General features: G+C 35.7%; 4 protein-coding genes and 1 pseudogene across 5 annotated transcripts; 3 read left to right on the top strand and 2 right to left on the bottom strand.

Annotated features, from left to right (window-relative positions):
- The first annotated feature begins 54 nt into the window (after positions 1-54).
- On the top strand, positions 55-1,416 carry LOC121993978 (annexin-like protein RJ4). Its single transcript, XM_042548214.1, has 6 exons — positions 55-145; positions 223-368; positions 448-663; positions 752-970; positions 1,036-1,125; positions 1,208-1,416. Exons 1-6 carry the CDS (start codon positions 70-72, stop codon positions 1,403-1,405), a joined length of 945 nt encoding a protein of 314 aa, XP_042404148.1. The 5' UTR covers positions 55-69; the 3' UTR covers positions 1,406-1,416.
- A 4,057-nt stretch (positions 1,417-5,473) lies between these two features.
- On the bottom strand, positions 5,474-13,592 carry LOC121976427 (pre-mRNA-splicing factor CWC22 homolog). Of its 2 annotated transcripts, none has more exons than XR_006110618.1 (10): positions 12,205-13,592; positions 11,992-12,114; positions 11,849-11,915; positions 11,159-11,262; positions 10,955-11,057; positions 10,568-10,869; positions 9,053-9,358; positions 8,619-8,973; positions 5,896-6,001; positions 5,474-5,826 (listed from the first exon to the last, which is right to left on the bottom strand). XR_006110618.1 is itself a non-coding variant. In XM_042528586.1 (10 exons), exons 2-9 carry the CDS (start codon positions 13,243-13,245, stop codon positions 8,629-8,631), a joined length of 2,391 nt encoding a protein of 796 aa, XP_042384520.1. In that variant the 5' UTR covers positions 13,246-13,275; positions 13,399-13,592; the 3' UTR covers positions 5,474-6,001; positions 8,619-8,628. The 2 variants fall into 2 exon arrangements, 1 of the variants encoding a protein (XP_042384520.1); XM_042528586.1 differs by having other exon boundaries at positions 5,474-6,001; positions 12,205-13,275; positions 13,399-13,592.
- A 6,633-nt stretch (positions 13,593-20,225) lies between these two features.
- Positions 20,226-20,789, bottom strand: LOC121976418. The gene has a single exon (XM_042528573.1). The coding sequence runs from the start codon at positions 20,787-20,789 to the stop codon at positions 20,343-20,345; it is 447 nt and encodes a 148-aa protein (XP_042384507.1). The 3' UTR covers positions 20,226-20,342.
- On the top strand, positions 20,740-24,749 carry LOC121976409 (calcium-binding protein CBP-like). Its single transcript, XM_042528562.1, has 6 exons — positions 20,740-20,882; positions 21,258-21,854; positions 23,946-23,992; positions 24,074-24,249; positions 24,346-24,364; positions 24,452-24,749. Exons 1-6 carry the CDS (start codon positions 20,867-20,869, stop codon positions 24,554-24,556), a joined length of 960 nt encoding a protein of 319 aa, XP_042384496.1. The 5' UTR covers positions 20,740-20,866; the 3' UTR covers positions 24,557-24,749.
- On the top strand, positions 23,611-23,788 carry LOC121993491 (annotated as a pseudogene).
- Positions 24,750-25,365: the final 616 nt, after the last annotated feature.

Genomic DNA, 25,365 nt, shown 5'->3' with positions numbered 1-25,365 from the left:
CAGTCGATGCATCATCCTCTATAAATTCTCATCAGAATTCTGTAGAAAGAAACACCAAGAGGTAGATCAATGGCAACTTTCACGCTTCCTGATCCTGTTCCTTCTCCACATGAAGACGCCGAGCACATCTGGAAGGCTTGCCATGGTAGTTCTCGTCAGTCAGTGATTTCCATTTTTTTTTTTTTATTTTACTTAATCTCGATCTTGCTCATGATTCTTTAGGATGGGGAACTGATGAGAAAGCAATAATCGACGTATTAGCACATAGAAATGCAGCTCAAAGGAACCAAATACGATTGGCTTTCGAGGAGCAGCACAACGAGAATCTCATCAAACGACTTGAATCAGAATTAACAGGGGACTTCGAAGTACCCATCTACATAGCCTTTCATACTTTTTCTTTGCATATCTTGATCGACTCCCATTAATTCTCGGCATTCCTTTTAGAGAGCTGTATATCGATGGATATTCGAGCCGATCGAACGGGAGGCTATGATGGCAAAGATTGCACTGAAGAAGAAACTCAACTATCAAGTGATCATCGAAATCGCATGTGTGAATTCCCCCAAGGAACTCTTGGCAGTCAAGGACGCCTACCAGGCTCGTTACAAACATTGCTTGGAAGAAGATGTGGCAGCTCATACTGCTGAGGATTTTCGTCAAGTAGGAGTTTTTTTTGTTTCTTTCGATATTAATTTGATTTGGATGAGCACAAATAAACTAAAGTGTTCATATCAACAATTGCTTGCAGCTCTTGGTTGCACTAGTGAGCACATACAGATACGATGGAGAGGAGATCGACATGGGCTTAGCGCATTCGGAAGCTAAAACAATCCAAAGGGCCATCGAGGAGGGCGTCGGCAGCTTCAACCACAGTGAAATCATCAGAATTTTGAGTACTCGAAGCAAGGCACAACTTCGTGCTACGTTTAACCATTACAAAGATGAATATGGTGTTTCTATTACAAAGGTAATAACAGTCATTTATTCTGTTTTTGAAGGATGAACTGGGTAGTGATCGTAAAAATTGATTAGGCTTTCGCTGCTGATCCTACAAATGAGTTTGCACACGCACTGCGAACGGCGATACGATGTATCGTCTCGCCGTATAAGTACTTTGTAAAGGTGAGTAGGAAGAAACATGAAAAACAATATTGATTGAAGTCCATTTTGGGGTGTTAATTAGATGATGAATTTTGATTTGTAGGTTCTTCGAGGAGCAGTCTCCGGCAAAAACACTGATGAGGATGCGCTCACTCGGATAGTTGTGATGCATGCAGAGAAGGATTTGAAGTTGATCAAAGAGAAGTTCTATGAGAGGACCAATGTCACACTGGAAGATGCAGTTGGCAACGAGACTTCAGGGGACTACAGGGCCTTTCTGCTTGCCTTAATAGGGAATTAAATATGAATGTCTAGTTAATTACTTTATCAGAAATCTTGCTATTAATAGTGTCGGAAAAAGTGAAGAAGAATTGAGAGTCATGATGTGTGATCGTGTTAGTTGGGTTATGGTACAATGAGTACGTGACAAGTTCTTCCTATCTTAATTAGTATTACTAGTTTCTTTGTTTTTTAATCAAAATAATATTATATTGATTCTGTCAATAGTTTCTATGTTCTTAGGAGAACCTTAATATGTCCTCTTGGTTAGCACATAAGGTATTACCATCAATAAAGTATGGGGTTCAAATCTTGGTAAAGTCGAGATAAATGTCTCCCTTATATGCTAGTCATTATTCCAAAGGCTAGTAGTCACCCGTGAATTACCTCCTCCATGTTGATTCTGGGACGGGTTGACGGGGGCGCTGGGGGCGAACGTATTCGTCTTTTACCACCATTGGGAGAACCCTAATATTAACATACCTTGATGGATGCTAAAGATGGAGGTGATGAGTTTTGTCTACCAAGACATACAAACAAAGCGATGGATCCATCTAGCAAACTATACGAGCGAAGAGATGGACAAGGAGGTTTCTATTCGACACAATCGATCTTGTCAAAAGGATTTTACAGAATGTAAGGTCTACCTAAAGTAGTGGGACAATCTTAGTGATCAGGTCTATGTTAAGTGGGGAAAAAATCTCCAGAGTGCAAATCCTGACCATAGGAGATGGTTGGATTTTTCGTCCATTCTACTGTCTACTTGGAATAATTCTCAAGGGACGGATTCAGTGAACACGGGCACAGATAGTAGGGCAAGGTTCGGATTCAGTGAACAAGGGCACAGAAAGTAGTGCTGAACCAAATATTCATGGATAAATTTGATGTAGGATTCAATAAGAGTTAATAAGAATTTATTTATATTCGTTTAATATATACCTTATCAAATAAATAAATAAATAAATAAATGATATAGAGTGTTATGGGTGACCTTGAAAGTAAAATGAGGTCAATGGTTAAGGTGAGATGACAATTAAAATTAAGATGAGTTGACGGTTAAAGTCAAGGTGAGATGATAGTTAAAGTTAAGGAAGTGGTCAGGATATACGTAGCTGGACAGGCTACTCATCTTATGGGACTTAGCCCCCTATTTCTCATATGCAACCTCATTCCAGAGCTCAGTTTTTCATTCCTCAGGGGCAAGGCTTCCCTGGCCGGTCGGCCCAAAGTGTCAGTCATACCTCCGGGACTCGGTTTTTCACTCTTCTAGGGCAAGGCCCCCCACATATAGTCGGTCGGCCAAAGAGTCGATCGAACCTTCCGGGACTCAGCTTTCCACTCTTCAAAGGCAAGTCTCACAGCATATGGCCGGTGAGCCAAAAGTGTTGGTTGGACCTTCCGAGACTTAGCTCCCCACTCTTCAGGGGCAAGTCTCACATCATATGGTCAATCGCCCAAAAGTGTTGGTCAGACCTTCCGGGACTTAATACTTCACTCTTAAGGGGCAAGGCCGCATATGGTCAGTTGGCCAAAAGAGCCGATCGAACCTTCCAGGACTTAACTTCTCACTCTTCAAGGGCAAGTCTTACAGCATATGGTTGGTCAACCAAAAGTGTCAGTCGAACCTTCCAGGTCTCAACTCCCCACTCTTCAAGGGCAAGTGTTACAGCATATGGTCAATCGGCCAAAAGTGTCGGTTGGACTTTCCTGGACTTAGTTCTTCACTCTTAAGCGACAAGGTCGCATATCGTCAGTCGACCAAAAGAGTCGATCGAACCTTTCGGGACTTAGCTTCCCACTCTTCAAGGGCAAGTCTCACAGCATTTGGCTGGTCAACCAAAAGTGTCGGTCAGATCTTCTGGGACTCAGTTCTTCACTTTTTAAGGGCAAGTGGTTGGTCGGCCCAAAGAACCATTTGGAGCTTCTGAAACTTAGCTCCTCATTCTTCAAGGGCAAGTTTCACAGCATATGGTCGGTCGACCCAAAGTGCCAGTCAAATCTTTCAAGACTCAGCCCCCCACTTTTAGTGTTAGAAAATCATAACAACTTATTATAGAATTACAATCATTCATCAGGGAATATTCTGCTACCCTGACATATGCATGTAATGGAACCTTCCTCTAAAGGTAATTGTACCTTTGCTTTTATTCAATATATTATGATACCAGACATTCTCTGACGTCTCATTATTGTAAAGGTTATGACGGTCAGTATAAAAAGAGGGCTCTCTCCGTTTGTTAGGTATGCTCACTTACGCTTACTTACGTTAAAACACACGCACTCACACGCATTTATTGTTCTATTATTCATCTTCTTCTCCAGTTTTTGCCACAGTTCTGACTTAGCTTGATCATTGGAGTGTCTATGCCAGAGACCCCTCCCTGGTTCTCGTTCTAATGTTTATATTTGCTCTCTCTGCGGTGTGCGTAGAAAGAATTGTTCTACGTCATCCCTAGCCAACTCAGAGTCTTCTCACGGTCAACAGTGGAGCCACCTACCTAGCACTCCATCTTTCTCGATTTCAAATAGGATCAATAAGCTTAAACAATTCATTGAATTAAGCAAACAAACTTGAACACCTATATGCTCAGCTTGTTAATATTCATAAACAATGTTCGTAAACAACATTCATGAATAATGTTCACGAATCATGTTCATCAATAAAACTCTTAATGCACTAAATAAACAAAGAAGTATTTAAAATGAACAAATAAAATTGAATTATCAAGCTCAATAACTAATCAAAAAAGTAAATCTTTTAAATAATCAAATAAACTTGCATTGAGTGCTCAATAACAAAACTCAAATTCATAAAAAATAAACTAAATCAAATTTGAACCATCATTAAAATGACTTGATTTATTTTAGAGTCAGCTAGACTTGACTCGATTATCCGTCAAACAAGCTTGGCAATCTCAAATCTTAACTCAACTTGACTTATTTACCGTCCTAGAATCAAGACCAAAGTTCTAGATAAAAGTCGTGGAAGAATATATTCTCAGTGAGCAAATAACCTTCCTACCCCAGTTAAGTTAGAAAGATTACTACAAACTGTTTAACCAATATGTAAAACAAAATAACTTCTCTTGGCACTAACAAGCAAGCTAAGCTAGATCTTTCATTTTGATTCTGATTCTTTACATGAGCTGCAGTTATCTCATATATTACAAACATCGATAGGTTTTGTTATGATTTTCCAGCTCTCTTCCATTGCAAATTGCAACTATAATGGATTTATGTTTTACCCATATCTGTAATATAGCCTACATACTCGCTTGCTACAATAGTTACATGGATACAATTATTAGGCAAAATTACAGGTACATGATATACTAATTGTATGTCCTTTAACAGTTAGCATATAGCCCCAGGGTTATGGTGTAGCGGTAGAGTATTTAGGTTGTCACCCAGGTATTTGTGGTTCGAGCCTCAGCTATAACGAATTTATAAGAATTTTTCCTCCAAATGGGGCACACAATTAAAGGATGCTAGGCTCCTGGTCTGCGAGCGCTTCCCGATTAATCCTGGTGACCGATGATGTTACCTGATTAATTATTTTTTTAACAGTTTGCATATATTAAAGGATACAAATTTATTATAATAGGGAAATAATTAATTTTTGATTGACGCAAATGAAGTCCCACTTCTAATCATTTGGCGGATATAAATTAATCTAATAATTTATCTCCCTTCGTATAATCTAAGGACGGATGGTATAAAGAGCATCTGGAAGGAACATAATCAATTTTTTTTTACTATAATTTAAAAGTTTTCATATCCATGTGGAACCGTCACATCAACAGCCCCGCTAATCCCAAGTAATGACACCCCAAGGACACGAAATCATCCCCCCAGATGTGCTACGCCATAGGGACAAAAAAAAAAAAAAAAAAAATATCATATTCATTATCATATATATGTGCGTTTTAAACTTTTCTCATTCCAATGCCTTACAACTTTTTTCTCTCTGAAAGAAAGATCGTAAAATTTTCATTTAAAAATATCTTTCTTTTTCAGATAAAAATATCTTCACTATGAGATCCTGAAACTCGTTCAGAACATCGGAGAATTCTGCAAGAACAAGGAGAAATCACAAGAACACATTTTGCTGTGCGACTTATAGCGAATCAACCAAACGCCTAGGCCAATATCCAAATTCTCTAGTATGAAAATTACAATGGTCATTTCCTGGGACGAATTTGAAGCATATGTAACCCTACAAGCAAGTTGCTGATTCTGAAATCCCTCCGATCAGAAAATAATATCACAACACGATCATACCTCAGCAAGGCATCTTTAAAACAAACAGCATATTAAACTTTGAGGGGTAATTTGAGGTCAACGCTCCGTTGAGAGATGACAAAATCTGATGCATCGACTTTTCTTGGAGAATCCTTCTCTAACTGTAATCCTCACTTGAGCAGTTCAAGCGTCCTCTTCTTCCTTTATGGAAGAATTTGTCAGAAAATCAGATAACCGACTGAAATTTCCAGTTACTAAGATATAACATACTATCAATAATATCTGGAGAACACCCCCTCTTGACTCATCGCTCGCATCCATCTTCCCACGACTTCACAAAAAGATATATAAGCTTCTCCACTCCATTTTCAGTTATCTGATCAAAAAGGTATGGATGAATTTATTAAAGGAATGTAGATGCATTGTTCAAGTATCAAATTCTAAGAGAACTGATCGTTACATGTATAACAGAACTTGCTATATTCAGCATTTCAAGCAACCATTACGAATGGACTTGAGCAAATTAAATGACAGCTACAAACTATGGTAAGTGACAGCAAAAGTTGACAATACAATGGCTGTGAAAACAACTTGATAATTCATACCAAAAAACAAAAAATCCATCAGAATGGATGATACTGTTTTTTTTTCCTTAGATCAAGAAATCAAAAGATCACAGTCAAGATCACATCCACCACTACACAATCAAGGTAGATACATGCCCCAGAAATCAGTAAAGATCAGCCAATCTTGATCCAATTTGGTCAATCTGTATCAGGATCGGGTAAGTTTGCCAACTATGGTGAATAAACAACATAGTGTTGCCTCTGGTGTAGTGGAGACAAAAAGGTGTGAAACGAAATCTCAATAAAATTCAAGAGAAAATAGTGGTGAGTGGTGACGATTGAAACTTCGAATATTCAAGAAGAAAGATGCACTTGAAAAACTTAAGGATAATTTATCACCTAAAGACAAGATATAAAGAAAGCAAGTGCACCTACATACAGATGGCCGAGGACAATATATGTTTGAGAAAAGAGAATAGAGAAAGAAACTTATAAAAATTGTAATATTTTCATATTACAATTTCATTGAATTAGAAAAAACTTATAATAATCTCAAGAAAAATTATATAGAGGATTGAGGTGGAAGCATAGCATATATTAAAAAGATGTGTTAGTGTAGCATATATTAAACTAATTAAAGATATATATGAGGATGTAACAATTAGAGTGAAAACTTCAGATGAAATAATGAAGCATTTCTAATAAAGATAGAGTTATATCAAGAATAAGATCTAAGTTCCTAACTTTTTACAATATTCATGAACGAACCCACATTCAACACATAGTCTGTGTGCATGTTATTTGTACATGATATTATTTTGATAGATGAGACGTGTGAATAAGTAAATACTAAACTAGAATTTTGACAGGAAAAGGTGAAAGGTTTTAAGTTTAATAGAGTAAAGACAATATATGAAATTTAAATTTAACAACATTAAACGTAATGAGACAAAAAAAAGACAGCAGCACGTGTGTCGCCCAGGGCATAAGGGGCATGATGACTTGACGTCATCCTCACCTTCCTCCGGCTTATCACCGGCAGTCTGTTCAGGGTTCCAAACTCAATGGTGGCAACTAAACACGAGGGTTGCACTCGTTGCGGGGTCTCAGGTAAGGATCCATTGTACGCAGCCTTACCTTACTTTTTGCAAGAGGCTGTTTCCAGGATTCGGACCCGTGACCTTTTAGTCACATGGCAACAACTTTACCGTTGTGTCAAGACTCCCCTTCATTAAACGTAATGAGACAATTGGTAACATAGAAGATGACGAGTTAAGTATTTAGAATCATTTTTTGCAAAATGCAGGAATTGAGCGAGATGTCTTACATAGAATACAAGCATGATAATTGAAATAGACATTAGCGTCAAGTATTTTATGTGATCGTAAAATACCTCTAAGGAAAATTCTACAAAACAACGATTAGACCTGTTATATTATATGGCGTTGAATATTGAGCTTTGACTTGAGCACATAAGCAAAAGATGAAAGTTGTAGAGATGAGGATGTTAAAATGGATGTGTGGAGATACGAAGATAGACAGAACAAAAAATGAGAACATTAGAGAGAAAAACGGAGTTGCATCTATTGAAAAAAAACTTTGAGAAACGTGTTTAATATAGTATGGACATATACTTAAACGACCAATAAATGCCCCAATTAGGCAATGTGAAATGACAAATACGTACATCAAATCAGGAAAACTAAAAAAAGACTTGGTTAACAACAATAAAATAAGATAAAATTTATTTAAATATAAATAATATAATAGGGAATAGAGCGTAAGGATCTATATAGTCGACCCATTTAGTGGGATAAGGCTTGGTTATTGTTGTAAAATTTGATTTAAGATTTCTAAGATGTTTTACAATATGGCTTGGTAAGAAAATGTTAAAAAATAGTACATACCTGCAAAACATTTGCCATGACCACTAACAAACAAGCTTAATCATATCTTTAAACCGCATTATTATTCATGGAATATGATGCTCAGTGGTATTTAAGATATCCAAAATAAAAGTCACATGAAGATTGAGAATGATAATGAAGTTATGCTCAATGGGAGCACTTGTTGGAAAAATCATAAACCTCGTATTTACATGTTTGATCTAATAGCATTTTGTCATGTTGGTATATGCTCAAATGATGGTTCTAAGATACCAACTTAATAGGCAAGGTAATTTGCATTTTGTTGAACACCGTTAAACATGGAATCAAAAAATAAATATGGGTTTTCCCAAATAATAATCAAATTAACAAACAAATTAAACTCAGTTATTCTAGAGACAAAAGATTTACTAAAGCACTACAGCTAATGCCATCAAGACAAACTAACACATTTTTAAAAAAAAAAAGTAAAAATAACCTAGTTATAGCTATATTTTACAAATTACAAAGAATGTGTAAGAACAGGAAATAGTTTGTTCACCAGATATAATTCAGTTCCTGTTCTGCTTCTTGGAGCGTCTCCTATTTCTTTCACTTTCATCTGAACTAGATCCCGACTCAGAATCTGACTGGGAGCTTGAGTCGCTAGAATTTTCAGGTTCATCTTCAGAATCAGTTACTGATTTTTGTTGTTGCATAATTAGTCTTGGCATGTTCTTCAAATATTCTCTCAGGTTTTCAGTGATACCACCCAACCCAATCGATGTGAAAAAGTTGATGGAAAATCTTGTATTTTTAGGGTTATCCTTGGGAAATATAGACTCAAATGAATCTTGCATAGTAGTATCATTGAGTCTCTCATTAAGTAAACGAATTCCTAAATGCTCAGACAATTCCTGCAATGAAAATTTTATGACTAAATACTGAAGATTCAACTAGATACCACAAACTTATTACACTGAAATTTACACATACCTGAAAGAGAATCTTAATGAAGATTCGAGAAGAGGAAGTTGTGTCTTCCTCAGTCAACCGTATATAAGCAAGCACATGCCAAGGAAGTGCATCCGTTCCAAGCAAGTGAGCAAAGAATTTTGCTACATTGCGCAACTTATTAGTTTCAAGACGATGTATCATAGAATATTGCTGAACAAAGCATTTCTCAAAATTTTCTTGATGAACTTTGTTAATCATGCAAAATCTCTGCCCAAGAAGACCATAATATCGTAGGTATGTTCTCTCTTGGCTGCAGCATTCCAGCAACATAATACATAATTCCATCTGTGCATAAACAAAATAAAATAATAAGTCCATTTATTTTAAGAACTCTTAAAAGGATGTCAAACAAAAATGATATGAGATATATTATATGGAAACAAGTTAAAAGAGATGCCATGAAAAAGGTATCACATGAGAAAACATTTAGCAGCCATATGATCATGAACTTAACTTTCCAGAGACAAGAGGAAAGATCAAATTTTGACACACCTCCCTACAGCTAATACAGCAAACAATACTAAAAGCATGTACAGGAAGCAAATTCAATTAAGAAACTGACAAAAGAAGAAAAACTATGCGAAACAGAAAATGCAAAGTATTGTGTTGTCGTCATTGTAAATACTAAATACCATGGTTGAAACAAAATGCACCATTTTCCACTTCCCCTTGTATATCTTGTTCAAGATCATTAATGAGTTTTGAGAACCTAAAGAAGCTTTGAAATGTCCGTCCACATTTTGCATCAATGCTGAAATCTTGACAAAAGTTTTTGTGTTGATGAAGAATAGCTCATGGCATTGTCGCTTCATGATATCTTTCACCAAATGATGAATGGCCAAAGAAACTTTTAGCAGAATTTTCCATGAGTATAACTTCAAATCTTAGCTAGTATTATTGTGATATTAAATGGAACCACATGGACTGCTTTCTAAGACATGGCCTTACTTTGAGGGTCTATTTACTTCCTGACAGGAGCAGTTTGCTGAATAAATGGGCACAAACTACATACACAATTTCTTTCTCAATTTAAATAAAATGTGGATCACAATTAACAAAATGGTTTATAAACTACAAAGGTAATTTTGTACTTGCCATTCCACATCGACTGAGTGAAGCTAGTATTTCTTTCCCAATACTTTCGTAAAACACTAACATTAGCATTCTAGAACTTGATAATTGAAGCATAATTAGGTCTATATTATACCATAAAAAATATGTATTAGATTAGTAAACCAATTGAAGCAATCAATACTTCAAAATGGAAATACTAGTTCATTCAATTGCATACAATACTTGTCAGAGAAGAGTACTATTATAAATGAAATATGCTAAAGGCATCAAGCTTCACTGTACAACCAACCAATAAATGCACAAAAACAGCCTCCTATCATGAAAACGTAATGATTAAAAATTTTAGTCACTGAGTGAATTTCAAGGATAACCATGGCGATATATGATAGATCAAAAGAATATCCAGCACTAAATACTTACCTCCTGACCAGGCTCAAGTTTGATTTTTAACAATTTATGTCCAGCCTCCTCAAAATCAACACTTGACATGATTGTAAGATATATAGTTCTTCGCAAATTGACAAGATTTGTCTCGGTTTCATCTTTTATCTTCATCATCTCATCATCCTCTTCCTCAGATTCTTCTTCATCTTCATCTTCATCCTCTGAAGCTGCATCAGAATCTTCTTCATCATCAGAAGACTCATCCCCAAGAATGGTTTTCTTCAGATTCTCATATGCCTTCTCGTCTTCAAGAAAATTAGGATTTGCCTTAAAAACATCTGCACAGATAGAGAAAGAATTATGAGAGCTTCATTTATAAATGTGAAATGATCTTCGGAAAGGATTTCAATCCAACACTATTACCAAGATTAGTCTCCGGATCAATCTCTTCATCAAGTGATATCTCATGAGTAAATTGGTCCTCTTGCTCAACAAGATCCAGTTCTGGACGAATAGCAGGAAATCCCTGAACAACAATTTGATCAAATGAAATACTTCAGCCACTAGCATATATCAAGGTTGGCCAACAAATATGCACATTCAAGCATCTAGGTTGACAAACTCTACCTGAAATTTTGCTTTTCGTATAGCAAAAAGGCCTTCAATCAGAAACTGGACCCTTTTATCAATTTCTCCTTCATGAAGTATACCACGAAAACGTTCAAAGATACCTGCATTAACATGTAAAACTTGTGATGGTAAGAACAGCACTGACTAGAACAACTGACCCAAAATATGATTGCAGGCAACCATATTTTGCCAGAAGCATTTAGTAAAATGGAATGTGACACTTCAAAAGCAATTAATATACAGATAATGGATAAAAAGCAGAATGTTGTAGTTTGAGAAAGCATATGTTTAATAGTCATATGACAAGGAAAATGAGTATTATTATAACACGCCAAAGGAGTTAAGAAGCTGGAAATATTGACAGGTTTAATCTCAGCAAATTGCAATATGATCTAATGCGCTAATCCAAAAACCTTCTCCAAATTTGAAATTATAATACATTATAAGCATTCCCCATATCTGAAAACTATTTATACTCAAATTTTAGTAACATTTATTCATGATAATATTTATTTATTTAATTGCCTTTCTTTCTCAGGTAACATCCTAACTAGTTCACCTTTAAGATCGAGTACAAATATACTTCCTAATGACCAAAAGACCAATCACTAAAAATAGTGCAAAAAGTACCAACATGCAACAATTAACTAAATCTACAATTTTTTTAGTAGAAGAAGAGTAACTTACCATGGAGTCCTTGAGGCGAAATATCTTGAAGTAATGCACCACATTCCTTGATAAATCCAACAGCTACCTGAACAAGAATTAACCAAACAATAAGATTAATTCAAGAAAAGCACAAAATATGTCAAATAACATGCTATATTTACCTCTACACTGTCATCTGTAGGGTTTTCCAATAATATAGTGAGAAGCTCCAGAGCAATGATCTCATGTGCCACCAGTTGATTCACAAGATGGGCAATGAACTTAGTCGCAGCAAGTAGTTGAGGCTGCAAAGGAATAACATCAAAATAATATAAGAACTGTTTTAAATCTGATCAAAACACAAGAGAACTAAACGATCAAAGATAAGTTCTTACCTTGTCATTCCTTTTATAAGCCCTCTTGAGTTGCAAGACAATTCTCACCACAAGAAGCCTACCAATCTCTGGAAATTTAGTATTAACGACGGCAACCAATGCAGAAAATACATCAGTAAATCCAGGAGAAGCCATTTGAGACTTCATGCATGATCGGCAGAAAAGCCCCCTTCCACGAATTAAATTCTCAGAGAAGAGCTCAGGAATAATGTTCTTGATATTGGTAGCATTGACTTTATTCACCAAACCATTGATACTTTTTCTGAGAGCGTCCCAGCTCAGTCGCTGGTAAGCTTCACTACTCTTATCCTGCACTTCTCGCATCAATTGCGCCATTCTGTGAGGAGGGATGTAAATACCCCCCGTCCTTCCCATGTTAGAATCTGACATAGGTGGAGGCTGACTATCTAGCTTCTTTATCTCCTGGTTAGGTAACTTATCTCCCTCTGCAGGTTTTTCTTCATGGCGTTCATTGCGTTCCTTGTGATTTTCCCGTCTTCGTGTACCTTTTTCCTTATCCGACCAATCACTTTCTCCTTCACTGTCTTCACGCCGAGGGGTACCCTTTCGTACTCTTGAGCGGGCATCTCGTCTCCGAGGTGGACTATCCTCTCTCTTCTCCCTGCGGCGGTCATCTCTATCACGGACTCTGCCACCATCTTCATGCTTACGTCTCCGCGGACTCCTGTCTACATTCTCAGAGCGCCTTCTTGCCCTCTTTCCCTCCTCTTTGTCTTCTTCACTTCCACGCCGTCTCCTGTCCCTCTTATCAACGCCATTGTCCTCATCATCTGCAACGCGCCGCATCCCTTCCCTCTTCATCTCGCCGTCGCTCTCGCTATCTCTAGCACTCCGCCTTCTTTTCCGTCTCCTCTCATGATCACTTTCTTCTTTTCCGTCAGATCTTTGGCGGAAGGGTTTTGAAACCCTAGCAACCGGTGGACTGTAGCCGTTCCGACGGTCATAACCCGCGGCGACAGCTCCGTGACTTCGATGGCTGCTTCTGCTATCATAGGAATCCTCGGAGTAACCGGCCGCCATGGTATAGGAACCCGCGGACGAATATAAACCCTTTTTTATATAAACGAGAGATTAACTGCCTCAGGATTCAGGCGAACCACTTTAAAGATTCGGATGAGAGGATGTTGGATCTTTCCCAGATGTAAAAGCAAACTTAAAAACGAAATCTCGTACCGTAGTTGGAACGAGAAGGGACGCCGACGGACCGGAATATGCACAAAGTGAAGGCAAGAAATCGATCGGAGGTGTGAGAGGTACCTTGGAGGCGACGAGAAGGAAGAGATGAAAAAAAACCCTAACGCAAGCGACGGCGCGAGGAGGAATCAAGAAAAAGCTTCGTGAAGGTTTGGAGAGATTTTTTTCAGGCGATAATGACTGAACCGGCCGGACGCAACGTCAAATTATAGGCCGTGAGCCGGTGTCTCTGAGCCGGACCGGTTCGCGAGGGTTAGTATATGGTTGTGTCGGATAGACTTGTGTGATTATTCATTATGACATAACATAAACCTTCCACTCTTTATTAGGAAACATATATAAAATTCGGTAAAAATCAAGGGCCTTTTTTAAAAATATACATCCTTTTTTAAAATATATTTTAATATATTTTTTCCCTAAAATATTTTTATTTTAATTTATTATACCATCTATCAAAATATACTAGTATTGTGTAATATAATACATTAAAATCACATTGACCATTTATAATTAAATTATATTAATTAAAGTATTTTAGTATTAAAATATTAAAGAATTATTTGGGTCTTTGAAAATCCGAATTGTTTGGATTTTCGAGTGTCACCCATACGGTTTTCCTATAAAAAAAATTAATTTAATTTAATATTATACTTATCTTAGTAAAAAAACTAAGAAAAGTATATTTTTAACATTATCGGCCTAAAATATTTATAAAAATTTTTTTATCATAGTATTTTCAATTCTAATATGTAAGACTAAAGAAAACTATATTTTTTTATATAAAACAACCAGAGAAAATTAATGATAAAAAAATTCATAATAATATAAAAATTCATAATATTTTTTTATCTTGAACTCTAGATCATTGATTACTTCACTTGTGGAATTACTAATAAACCTTGGAATTATTTTTAGTGTGAATAGAAAAAACGGATATATATTAACGTAAATTTATTTTATGTTTCATCAAAGTTAATTAGTAAAGGGAGAAAATTTTTAATAAAATAGTAAGAAGTAAGATTTTACATTCGCTGCTAATAAAATAATTTTCTAATTAAAAATCTACATTATTCCACTAAAAATTTAAAAACAAACTTAATTAACTCGATAAAAATTCTAACCTATTTTTTACTCCCGCCTATTTCAGAAATATCAATTTAAATTAATGCATTTATGAAAGTGTGCGAGTATTATATTATTCCCTTGACGATTGAGATAATCTTACTATCTTACTATTTTATTAAAAATCTCTCCTAATTTTGGTGAAGCCTAAAATAAATTTACGTTAATGTCCTATTTTCTATTCACACTAAAAATAATTCCAAAATTTATTAGTAATTTCACAAGCGAAACAATCAGTGATCTAGAGTTCGAGACTTAGCTACGACATATTATTATGAATTTTTCTCATCATTAATTTTCTCTGGTTGTTTTATATAAAAAAATATATAGTTTTCTTTAGTCTCACATCTTATAATTGACAACACTATGATAAAAAAAAGCTTTTATAAATTTTTAGACCGACGATGTTAAAAAATATATTTTTCTTAATTTTTTACTAAGATAAGTATAGTATTAAATTAAATTAATTTTTTTTATAGGGAAACCCGTTATATGGGTCTGAGAAATTTTACCCGAATAATTAATTTTTTATTCTTGAAATTATATTTAATGTCGATCACTAGTTTATTATTATATAAAGTGTTAGGGTCAAAATTTAATGTGTCCGAACGTATTTTCTTTCATGCCTTATTATTTTTTCATTACAAAATATCTCATACCAAAATTCTTATTTAAAATTTAGAATTAAAAAATATTTTATTAAATTTAAATATCTATTTTTATTATACAATACATCAACTTATTTATAATTTACCATAATTATTATTATTTTTTTCTCTTATCTATAAAATGAAAAATAATATTTTAGTATTTAAAAAATGAATTTCATTCTTTCAATTTAAATACAGAGTATGCAAATATTTTCACATAGATGCTCTAATATAAAGATTAACACGAAGATGACGGCGCTTGGATTTCGATCTGTGCTCTCTATTATCGAAGGGTTTCGAAACCCTAGCAACCGGTGGACTGTGGTCGTTCCGACGGTCATAATTCGTGACGACAGCTCTGTGACTTCTTCTTTCACGATGGCGGCTTCTACTGTCGTGGGAATCGTCAGAGTCATCAGCCGCCATGGTATCACTGACTATCTCCCGCTTTGGATCTTACAATCAGGGTTTGAGATCATGAAAGAGGAACGACGTGGACGAATACAGACTCGGCTCCTAATCTAATAAGCCCTTTTTATATATATAAATTTTACATTTGCTACTACTAAATTAATTTTCTAACAAAAATGTACATTATTCCACTAAAATTTTTTTTTAAAAAAAAAAAAACTTAATTAACTCCATAAAAATTCTAACATATGTTTTACTGCCCGCTTATTTCAAAAATATGAATTTAAATTAATGCATTTCTATATAAAATCTAGGAGTCAAAATTTAATGCGTCTGATCATATCTTCTTTCATGCTTTGACTATCTTTTGTACTACAACTAGGGGTGATAATTCGGTTGATTCGGTTCATAAATTAACCGAATTAACCGAAAATCGATTTAATGTTAGTTAACCGAATCAAATCAAAATTTTATTAAAACTGAATTAACCGAATTGGTTATTTCAGTTAGTACTTAATTAACTAAATTTATTTAAAATAATAATAAAAAAAATTATATAAAATTAATATCAAATTAAGCGAATACTCATCCCTAACTAAAAGAGTATCTCATACCAAATTTCTTATTTAAAATTTATAATTAAAGAAAGAATTATTTTATTAAATTTAAATATTCATTTTTAGTATACAATACATCAATTTATTTATAATTTACCACATTTTTTATTATTTTTTTCTCTCATATATAAAATGAAAATAATATTTTAATATTTCAAGAATGAATTTCATTCTTACTATTTTATTAAAAATATCCCCTAATTTTGGTAAAGCCTAAAATGAATTTACGTTAATGTCCTTTTTTTCTATCCACACTAAAAATAATTCTAAGGTTTATTAGTAATTCCACAAGTGAAACAATCAGTGATCTAAAATTCGAGACATAGCTACGGCGTATTATTATGAATTTTTCTCATCATTAATTTTTTTCTGATTATTTTATATAAAAATATATAGTTTTATTTAGTCTCACATCTTATAATTGACAACACTATTATCAAAAAAGTTTGTATAAATATTTTAGGCAAACGATGTTAAAAAATATATTTTTCTTAATTTTTTACTAAAATAAGTATAATATTAAATTAAATTTATTTTTTGCATAGGAAAGCCCGTTACATTTGTTGCTGGAATTCTCTAGCGTCACTCTTACATTATTGTACTATTGCATGGGTCTAACGAAATTATATTATATGCCGATTACTAGTTTATTATTATATAAAGTGTTAGGAACATATTTTCTTTCATGCCTTATAATTTTTTATTACAAAAGTATCTCATATCAAATTTCTTATTTAAAATTTAGAATTAAAAAACTATTTTATTAAATTTAAATATCCATTTTTATTATACAATGCATAACTTATTTATAATTTACCATAATTATTTTTTTTCTCTTATCTATAAAATGAAAAATAATATTTTAGTATTTAAAGAATGAATTTCATTCTTTCAATTTAAATACAGATTATGCAAATATTTTCACGTAGATGCTCTAATATAAAGATTAACACGAAGATGACGGCACTCGGATTTCTATCTGTGCTCTCTACTATCGAAGGGTTTCGAAACCCTAGCAACCGGTGGACTGTGGTCGTTCCGACGATCATAACCCGTGGCAACAGCTCCGTGACTTCTTCTTTCACGATAGCGGCTTCTACTGTCGTGGGAATCGTCAGAGTCACCGGCCGCCATGGTATCGCTGACTGTCTCCCGCTTCGGATCTTACAATCAAGGTTTGAGATCATGAAAGAGGAATGATGTGGACGAATACACACCCGACTCCTAATCTGATAAACCTTTTTTATATATATATAAATTTTACATTTGCTACTACTAAATTAATTTTCTAACAAAAATGTACATTATTCCACTAAAATTAATAATGTATATGGTATCAGCATATATATATGGTATGGCTCCCGCCTATATTTTATATATATATATATATGTTTTACTCTCCGTCTATTTAAAAAATATGAATCTAAATTAATGCATTTATATATAAAATCTAGGGGTCAAAATTTAATGTGTCCGATCATATCTTCTTTCATGCTTTGACTATCTTTTGTACTACAACTAGGGGTGATCATTCGGTTAATTCGGTCCATAAATTTATCGTCGTTGTCCTCATCATCTACAACGTGCCGCATCCCTTCCCTCTTCATCTCGTCGTCGCTCTCGCTATCTCTAGCGCTCCGCCTTCTTTTCCGTCTCCTCTCATGATCGCTTTCTTCGTTGTCAATCTCTCGCCTCCCGTCAGATCTGCGGCTCCTTAATCTTTCCTCAAGATGACGGCGCAAGGGTTTCGAAACCCTAGCAACAACTCCGTGATGTCGGCTTCTGCTGTCGTAGGAATCATCGGAGTCACGCCCATGGTATCAGGGTTTGAGATCATGAAAGAGAACCACGCGGACGAATACACAGCTCCTAACCTAATAAACCCTTTTTTATATAAATTTTACATTAGCTACTAATAAAAAAAAATTCTAGTTAAAAATCTACATTATTCCACTAAAAAAAAACTTAATTAACTTGATAAAAATTCTAACATATTTTTTACTCCCCACCTATTTCAGAAATATCAATTTAAATTAATGTATTTCTGGAAGTGTGCGAGTATTATATTATTCCGATTGAGATATAATCTTACTATCTTACTATTTTATTAAAAATCTCCCCCTTTAATAGTTAATTTTGATGAAGTCTAAAATAAATTTACATTAATGTCCTTTTTTCTATTCACACTAAAAATAATTTCAAGATTTATTAATAATTTCACAAGTGAAACAATCAGTGATTTAGAGTTCGAAACTTAGCTACGACGTATTATTATGAAATTTTCTTATCATTAATTTTCTCTGGTTGTTTTATATAAAAAAAATATAGTTTTCTTTAGTCCCACATCTATAATATTAAATTAAATTAAATTAATTTTTTGCATAGGAAAGTCCGTTACAGTAGTTTATTGCTGGAATTTTCTGGTGTCACGCTTACATTATTATACTATTGCATGATTTGACGAATCTTATCCGAATAATTAATTTTTTGTTCTTGAAATTATATTATGTGTCGATCATTAATTTATTATTATATTATATAAAGTGTTAGGAAAACTTACTGTCCGAACATATTTTCTTTCCTGTCTTATTATTTTTTTATTACAAAAGTATCTTATATTAAATTTCTTATTTAAAATTTAGAATTAAAATACTATTTTATTAAATTTAAATATCCATTTTTATTAAACAATACATCAACTTATTTATAAATTTACCATAATTATTATTATTATTTTCTCTTATCTATAAAATGAAAAATAATATTTTAGTATTTCAAGAATGAATTTCATTCTTCCAATTTAAATACAGATAATAGAAGTTATGCAAATATTTTCACATAGATGCTATAATATAAAGATTAACATGAAGATGACGGCGCTCGGATTTCGATCTGTGCTCTCTACTATCGAAGGGTTTCGAATCCCTAGCAACCGGTGGACTGTGGTCGTTCCGACGGTCATAACCCGCGGCGATAGCTCCGTGACTTCTTCTTTCACGATGACGGCTTCTACTATCGTGGGAATTGTCGAAGTCACCGGGCGCCATGGTATCGCTGACTGTCTCCCGCTTCGGATCTTACAATCGGGGTTTGAGATCATGAAAGAGGAACAACGCGGACGAATACACACCCGGCTCCTAATCTAATAAACTCTTTTTTTATATATAAATTTTACATTTGCTACTACTAAATTAATTTTCTAACAAAAATGTACATTATTCCACTAAAACTTTTTTTAAAAAAAAAACTTAATTAACTCGATCAAAATTCTAACATGTTTTACTCCCTGCCTATTTAAAAAATATGAATTTAAATTAATGCATTTCTATATAAAATCTAGGGGTCAAAATTTAATGCGTCCGATCATATCTTCTTTCATGCTTTGACTATCTTTTGTACTACAACTAAGGGTGATCATTCGATTAATTCGGTTCATAAATTAATCAAAAACCGATTTAGTGTTAGCTAATCGAATCAAATCAAAATTTTACTAAAATCGAATTAACCGAATTGGTTATTTCGATTAACACTTAAATAACTAAATTTGTTTAAAATAATAATAAAAAAATTATACAAAATTAATATCAAATTAACCGAATACTCATCCCTAACTAAAAGAGTATCTCATACCAAATTTCTTATTTAAAATTTAGAATGAAAGAAAGAATTATTCTATTAAATTTAAATATTCATTTTTCAGTATACAATACATCAATTTATTTATAATTTATTATATTTTTTATTATTTTTTTTCTCTCATATATAAAATGAAAAACAATATTTTAATATTTCAAGAATGAATTTCATTCTTTCAATCTAAATATAAAAAATGGAAGCATGCAAATATTTTGACATGTATACTTTTCGGTTTTAATATGTTTGATAGTTGAAAAGATACAAGACAACCCTCAAGCTCAATATAATGACAAAGCGATTGGTCCATTTTTCTATTTAAGTGTATTTGGATTAAACCTATCTTTTTAAAATTAAATAAATAAATTATAAATGCTAAAAATATAACGAGTTTACTTTTTATTTCATCGCTTAATTAGGTTACAATTTAAGGGAGCACGAGGAAGATCGAATTAGAATCAGCAGAAACCACTTGAGAGCTTCAACTACTTCAGCTCCCCCCCGTTCGCCCCTCATCGGCCCTCACCTCCTCCTCCTCCTCCTCCTCCTTCCCAACCGCCGCCGCCGCCTCCTCCGTCGCCCGATCCGCCTCCAGGAACCGGAAAGTTCCGAACTTGGGCGTCGTCTCGATCGGCGACTGCCCCTTCGCGTCGAAGAAGAATGAGAACTCGCCTCGGACCGCCCCGCTCGACTGACCCTCCTCCTCCACCGCTGCCGCAGCCACCGCGGACGAGGCCGCTGTCTCGAGCGCCGTCGGGCAGGTCCGCCGCCGCTTCGATTCTCTAGGGCAGTCTTCGCTATCCGCGGCCTCCTCATTCCTCTCGATCCTTCTCTCCTCTTCGAGGACGCGTCGCGCCTCCGAATCTGGGCGGGGATCTGGGGGATCGATCGGAGTGGCGGCGGAGACCGGTGGCGCGTCCCCCGCTTTAGCCGCCATGGGGAAGGAGAAGAAGAAGGAAAGCGGATGGAAAGAGGGACAACACAGAGAGCGGCACTAACTAAAAGAGAGCAGAGATGCCTTTCGCCAGTGGTAACAATCCACTTATAATTATGTGCAGCGAAATTGCAAATATGATCTGTGCATGAATTTGACATTGTCTTGACTTTTCAAAAGTATTTTTTTTAATTATATTATTCAAAACAAAATATTATTTAATAAAGGGTCATCCCGAGGGGCGAGGGGACAATTTTGTTTTTGTAAAGGGTTGAATTGAAGATGAATGTTGAGGATAATAAGGGTTTATTAGTTTATTCTCTTAATAAGGGTTTCAACGGCAACGGGCCCTGCTTTTCTATATGTGATCCTCATTATTTTCCTTTTTTACAGAAAAAGATAATAATTTTTGGAGAACCCACTTTTTTGTTTTGGGGAATTTGAAGGGACCATTTTGAATTTTGGCCATAGAACGAGCGATCGTAGGAGAGCTACGTGTCCACACTCGACAGGCGCACGCGGTTTCCCATCTACCGAACCCGAACAACTCGTATTGCAAAATACGCGGAGTCTCCGTCGACTCATCGGCGATCTGGTTCCAGATGGCTGGCTATCCTCCCGGCTCCGGTTACCCTCCTTACGGCGCTCCTCCGGCGGGACAACCCTACGCCTACGGCAGCCCTTACGGCGCCCCCCCGCCTCCCCACGGATCCTCCGCACCTTCAGCGCCTCCGGCGGGCGCGAAGCCGCCTAAGGAGGGCAAGGCCCAGAGCTACGGACAGCCCGGGTACTACGGCCACTCCGCTCTCCCGGTAGCGTCCGCCCCGCCTCATCCTTATCCGGCACCGTATGGCGCCGACCCGTTTGCGTCGCTCCTTCCGTCGGTGTTTCCGCCGGGGACGGACCCCAACTTGGTGGCGTGCTTTCAGGCCGCGGATCGCGACGGAAGCGGGATCATCGATGATAAGGAGCTGCAGCAGGCGCTTTCGTCCTACAACCAGAGCTTCAGCATGAGGACCGTCCATCTCCTTATGTACTTATTCACCTCCACCAACGTCCGGAAGATCGGTGAGTTTCCTTCTTTCTCCACCTTCCTGATCGAAATTTTCTTCTAAGTTGTTTCCTCATCGCAAAATCGGCCTACATCTTTAGTTAAAACGCTGTATTTTCTTTTGTTCTCCCTCTCCGAACTGTCGTGTTCTGAACCCTAATTCTGGCGGTTCATGTTTTCTTTTTCTCTTACCTGATTGTTGCGTGCCTAGAAACCAGTCGATTCTTGAAACCTCTACCCATTGAACTTTTTGCCGAATTTGAACAATTACAAGATGAGCAAAGCTTAAATGATCTAATTGGCTCACGAGGGAACAGTAGCTGAAGAAGGCCTTTAGGAGTTGAGTGCCGTAGTCATTCTTCAGACAAACTAAGCTATCACTACGTTTATCAAGTTACCGAACTCGATATGTATATCTGATTTGATCAAAATTATGTCTGTAAACGAACTCTCACAAGTTTCCCTTCCAAAAAAATGATAAGTAACCCATCAAGCCCGATGAAGCATTCATCCCTCACTGTTTGCATTATCCTTCAATGTTATGACAATCCAAACCTTTGAAAATTGCACTGATAAATTTTTTTTGTACGATTAAATAAATATATATAATTTTATTTTAGAGGTTGGATGGCTACTGATTAGGGTTTGGTCTGAGAAAGAGGAAGAAGAAGGGAGGAAGAGGGAGGAGAATGGGGAAATGGGGGAATTTGGGAGGAAAAACATGTGAGCCTTTTTAATTCCCTTTAGCCTCTGTTTGGATGGGGTGAGGTAAGATTCATTAATGGAAGGGGATGGAAGGGGAAGGGAGGGAAAGGAAAGGAAAGTAATATATTTTTCTTACCCTTATTTGGAAGGGAGGGAAAGTTTATATGAGAGGAAAGGGATGGAATGAAGGTTAAATATACAAATTTACAAAAATATCCTCTTATTTTTTTAATAAATCTGCATGTGAAAAAATAAATAAGGATATAATTGTAATAATTTCTCCTTACCCTTCCTTACACCCCAATTTGGGGTGTAAGGAATTTCGCTTATTCCCGAGCATGCAAGGGGAGGCTTTACCCTTCTCTCCCCTTCCCCTTCATAGCTCACTCTCTCCCAAACAAGGGTAAAAATTCATTTTACCCATGTTTACCTTTCCCTCCCCTTTACTCACCTCCTCCCAAACAGAGGGTTAGTGGAATGACGTTTAGTGGGGGTATTAAAAAAAAAAGTTCATAAATCAATTTTTTTTTTTAAAAAAAAAAACTCTTCTTCTCTGGCAACCCACAGTCATAATAACCATATTAGACGGTTTTGAGGGACTCATGGGGGCTAAAGCCCCGCCTCCCATGTATAGTTCCGCCATTGTCTATTTTTTGATATGTTGTTGACTTTGCACTGAGCTTTCTGTGCTTGAAACTGGCAATGATAATACTCACCCTTTGTCAAATATATTAATTTTCAACCATGGGATCTACTTTGTAGATCTTAGACTTTGAAATTCATTGCTCCTTCCTCATAAGCATATTTGTCTTTCCCTATAGGCAGAAGTGTTCTTATCTGGATCTTGGACTCTTTAATAATTAATTTTAGTAAAATTCAAAATTAAATTATGTTAATGTCTTTTTGTCTTTTCATACTGAAAATAAATTTAAGACTTATTAATAATTTTTTCTGTTTTTTCTAATATAAAAAATATGTATCATGGTTCTCTTTAGTCTCACATTTTAGGATTAACAACACTGTTCGAGAAGCTTCTATAAATATCTTGGGTCGGTAACATTAGAAAGCATACTTTTCTCGGCCTTTTGGCTAAGATAAAATGTAATATCTGTTTTATCAGTTTAATATTTGATATAAACAATAAAATTAATTTTTTATGATGGAGAGTCCGTTACAGTAGTTTACTGTAGGAGTTCTCGAGTGTTGTTCTTGCGTTACACTACTGTATAGGCTTGGCATACCCTTACCTAATCCAATTTATAGATCTGAGGCACTAATTTACGTATATTCATATATTACATTGCACTGCGCGATGGATGTTAAGTTTTAAAGTGAGAAAAAGTATATCAATTTTCTCTCTTGATCAAACTAAATTTACATCATTTCTGATTCTCTGCACACAGGGCCAAAAGAGTTCGCATCTGTCTTCTACAGCCTTCAGAGCTGGAGGGTATAAAAGCCAATGATTTAACTTTGTTTGTTAGTTGGCTCTTAAAGAAAAAACTTGTATTGATGATTTTTTTTTTCCCAGGCTATCTTTGAGAGGTTCGATCGTGACCGCAGTGGCAGGATTGACACTACAGAGCTCCGTGAAGCCCTTCTGAGTCTGGGCTTCTCTGTTTCCCCATCAATTCTCGATTTGCTCGTTTCCAAGTTTGACAAATCCGGAGGCAAAAGCAAAGCCATTGAATATGACAACTTCATCGAGTAAGTGATACTTAAATTTAAGATTAGTTTTGTTGTTAGCAGAATTAATAACAATTGTGAAATTGTTTGCCCATGTTTGTTTTGGTGGTGATGCAGGTGCTGTCTCACAGTTAAGGTGATACGTCGTCCAGATGCTTTTACAAATCTTCTTCTTCATTTCTTCATTTTCCTTCTGAATGAATTAACAACTGGTTTTGTTCAGGGCTTGACAGAGAAATTCAAGGAGAAGGACACCAAGTATTCAGGTTCAGCAACTTTCACTTATGAATCTTTCATGTTAACCGTGTTGCCCTTTCTCATTGCGTAATTGCAATTGCCTTTAGTTACCGATTGGCAAAAGCTCTACTACTTTTTTTTTATATGTTGGTTGTTAGCTGTTTGTGAGCATCTTCCAGGTAGCAAGTGAAAAGTGTTGCTTTTGATTGGCATGTGCTTGTGTGCTAGTTCTGAAATTATAGTAATAATTGCAAAAATATATGAATCCTAAACCATGGTTGCCATGTGTGTATCTTGACTTGTGAATGTAGATTATGTACACATCATCAAGTCTTAAGCATCATACCATGAGATTCATCTCTGACTTCATCTTTGGGGGTAAAGGAACAGGCACATAATGTACAGATACAAGATAAGTTACTTGAACCAGAACATCTAAAAGCCTTCTGATTACTGCCAGGCCAGTGGTGGCGGCAGCGGCGGTAATCTTGGAAAAGGTGGTTGGTCTCCATAATTTAATCCTTCTGATGCTCGAAGAAAACCATACTGATCTCCAGCAGTTGGGTAGGGTGGAAAACCAACCATCTGGTAGTTTGGAAAAGAGGGTGCAGGGGCATATCCATAAACACTTGCTGTAGTTAAATCAGTGAGGGGTGTGAATGCAGGTGCTAATGGCGCTACTAGAGGTGGTGGTGCAGGTGGCGGTGGAAATGGTGTTGGCGGTGGCGGCTCTACACTTTGGGTAGGTAACAAGTGCAGGTAGCAGCTGCAGTGAAGGCTGATTCAATGTATCAGGATGCAGTGGTGGAAAAGGCAGTTGGAGCTGTGGTTGAGATGGAAATGATGGTGGCTCATTCCCTAGTTTCAATCTTTTATTATTCAACAGAAGGTCCTCAATTG

This window comes from Zingiber officinale, chromosome 1B (assembly GCF_018446385.1).
Source record: "Zingiber officinale cultivar Zhangliang chromosome 1B, Zo_v1.1, whole genome shotgun sequence".
Classification (NCBI taxonomy): Eukaryota; Viridiplantae; Streptophyta; class Magnoliopsida; order Zingiberales; family Zingiberaceae; genus Zingiber; species Zingiber officinale.
Note: the sequence above shows the minus strand (reverse complement) of the source record. Positions and strands in the feature narration are given on the sequence as shown.

Bases quoted from the DNA above. Each gene is read 5' to 3' on its own strand.
- LOC121993978 (XM_042548214.1), top strand. From the start codon at position 70: ATGGCAACTTTCACGCTTCCTGATCCTGTTCCTTCTCCACATGAAGAC. The intron at 146-222 runs GTAGTTCTCGTC...ATGATTCTTTAG, and splicing joins CATCTGGAAGGCTTGCCATG to GATGGGGAACTGATGAGAAA. The intron at 971-1,035 runs GTAATAACAGTC...AAAATTGATTAG, and splicing joins ATGGTGTTTCTATTACAAAG to GCTTTCGCTGCTGATCCTAC.
- LOC121976427 (XM_042528586.1), bottom strand. From the start codon at position 13,245: ATGGCGGCCGGTTACTCCGAGGATTCCTATGATAGCAGAAGCAGCCAT. The intron at 10,870-10,954 runs GTAATAGTGTTG...CTATCTGTGCAG, and splicing joins TGATCCGGAGACTAATCTTG to ATGTTTTTAAGGCAAATCCT. The intron at 8,974-9,052 runs GTATGTGTAAAT...TTTTCATTGCAG, and splicing joins TCATTAAGATTCTCTTTCAG to GAATTGTCTGAGCATTTAGG.
- LOC121976418 (XM_042528573.1), bottom strand. From the start codon at position 20,789: ATGGCGGCTAAAGCGGGGGACGCGCCACCGGTCTCCGCCGCCACTCCG.
- LOC121976409 (XM_042528562.1), top strand. The intron at 21,855-23,945 runs GTGAGTTTCCTT...CTCTGCACACAG, and splicing joins CACCAACGTCCGGAAGATCG to GGCCAAAAGAGTTCGCATCT. The intron at 23,993-24,073 runs GTATAAAAGCCA...TTTTTTTCCCAG, and splicing joins ACAGCCTTCAGAGCTGGAGG to GCTATCTTTGAGAGGTTCGA.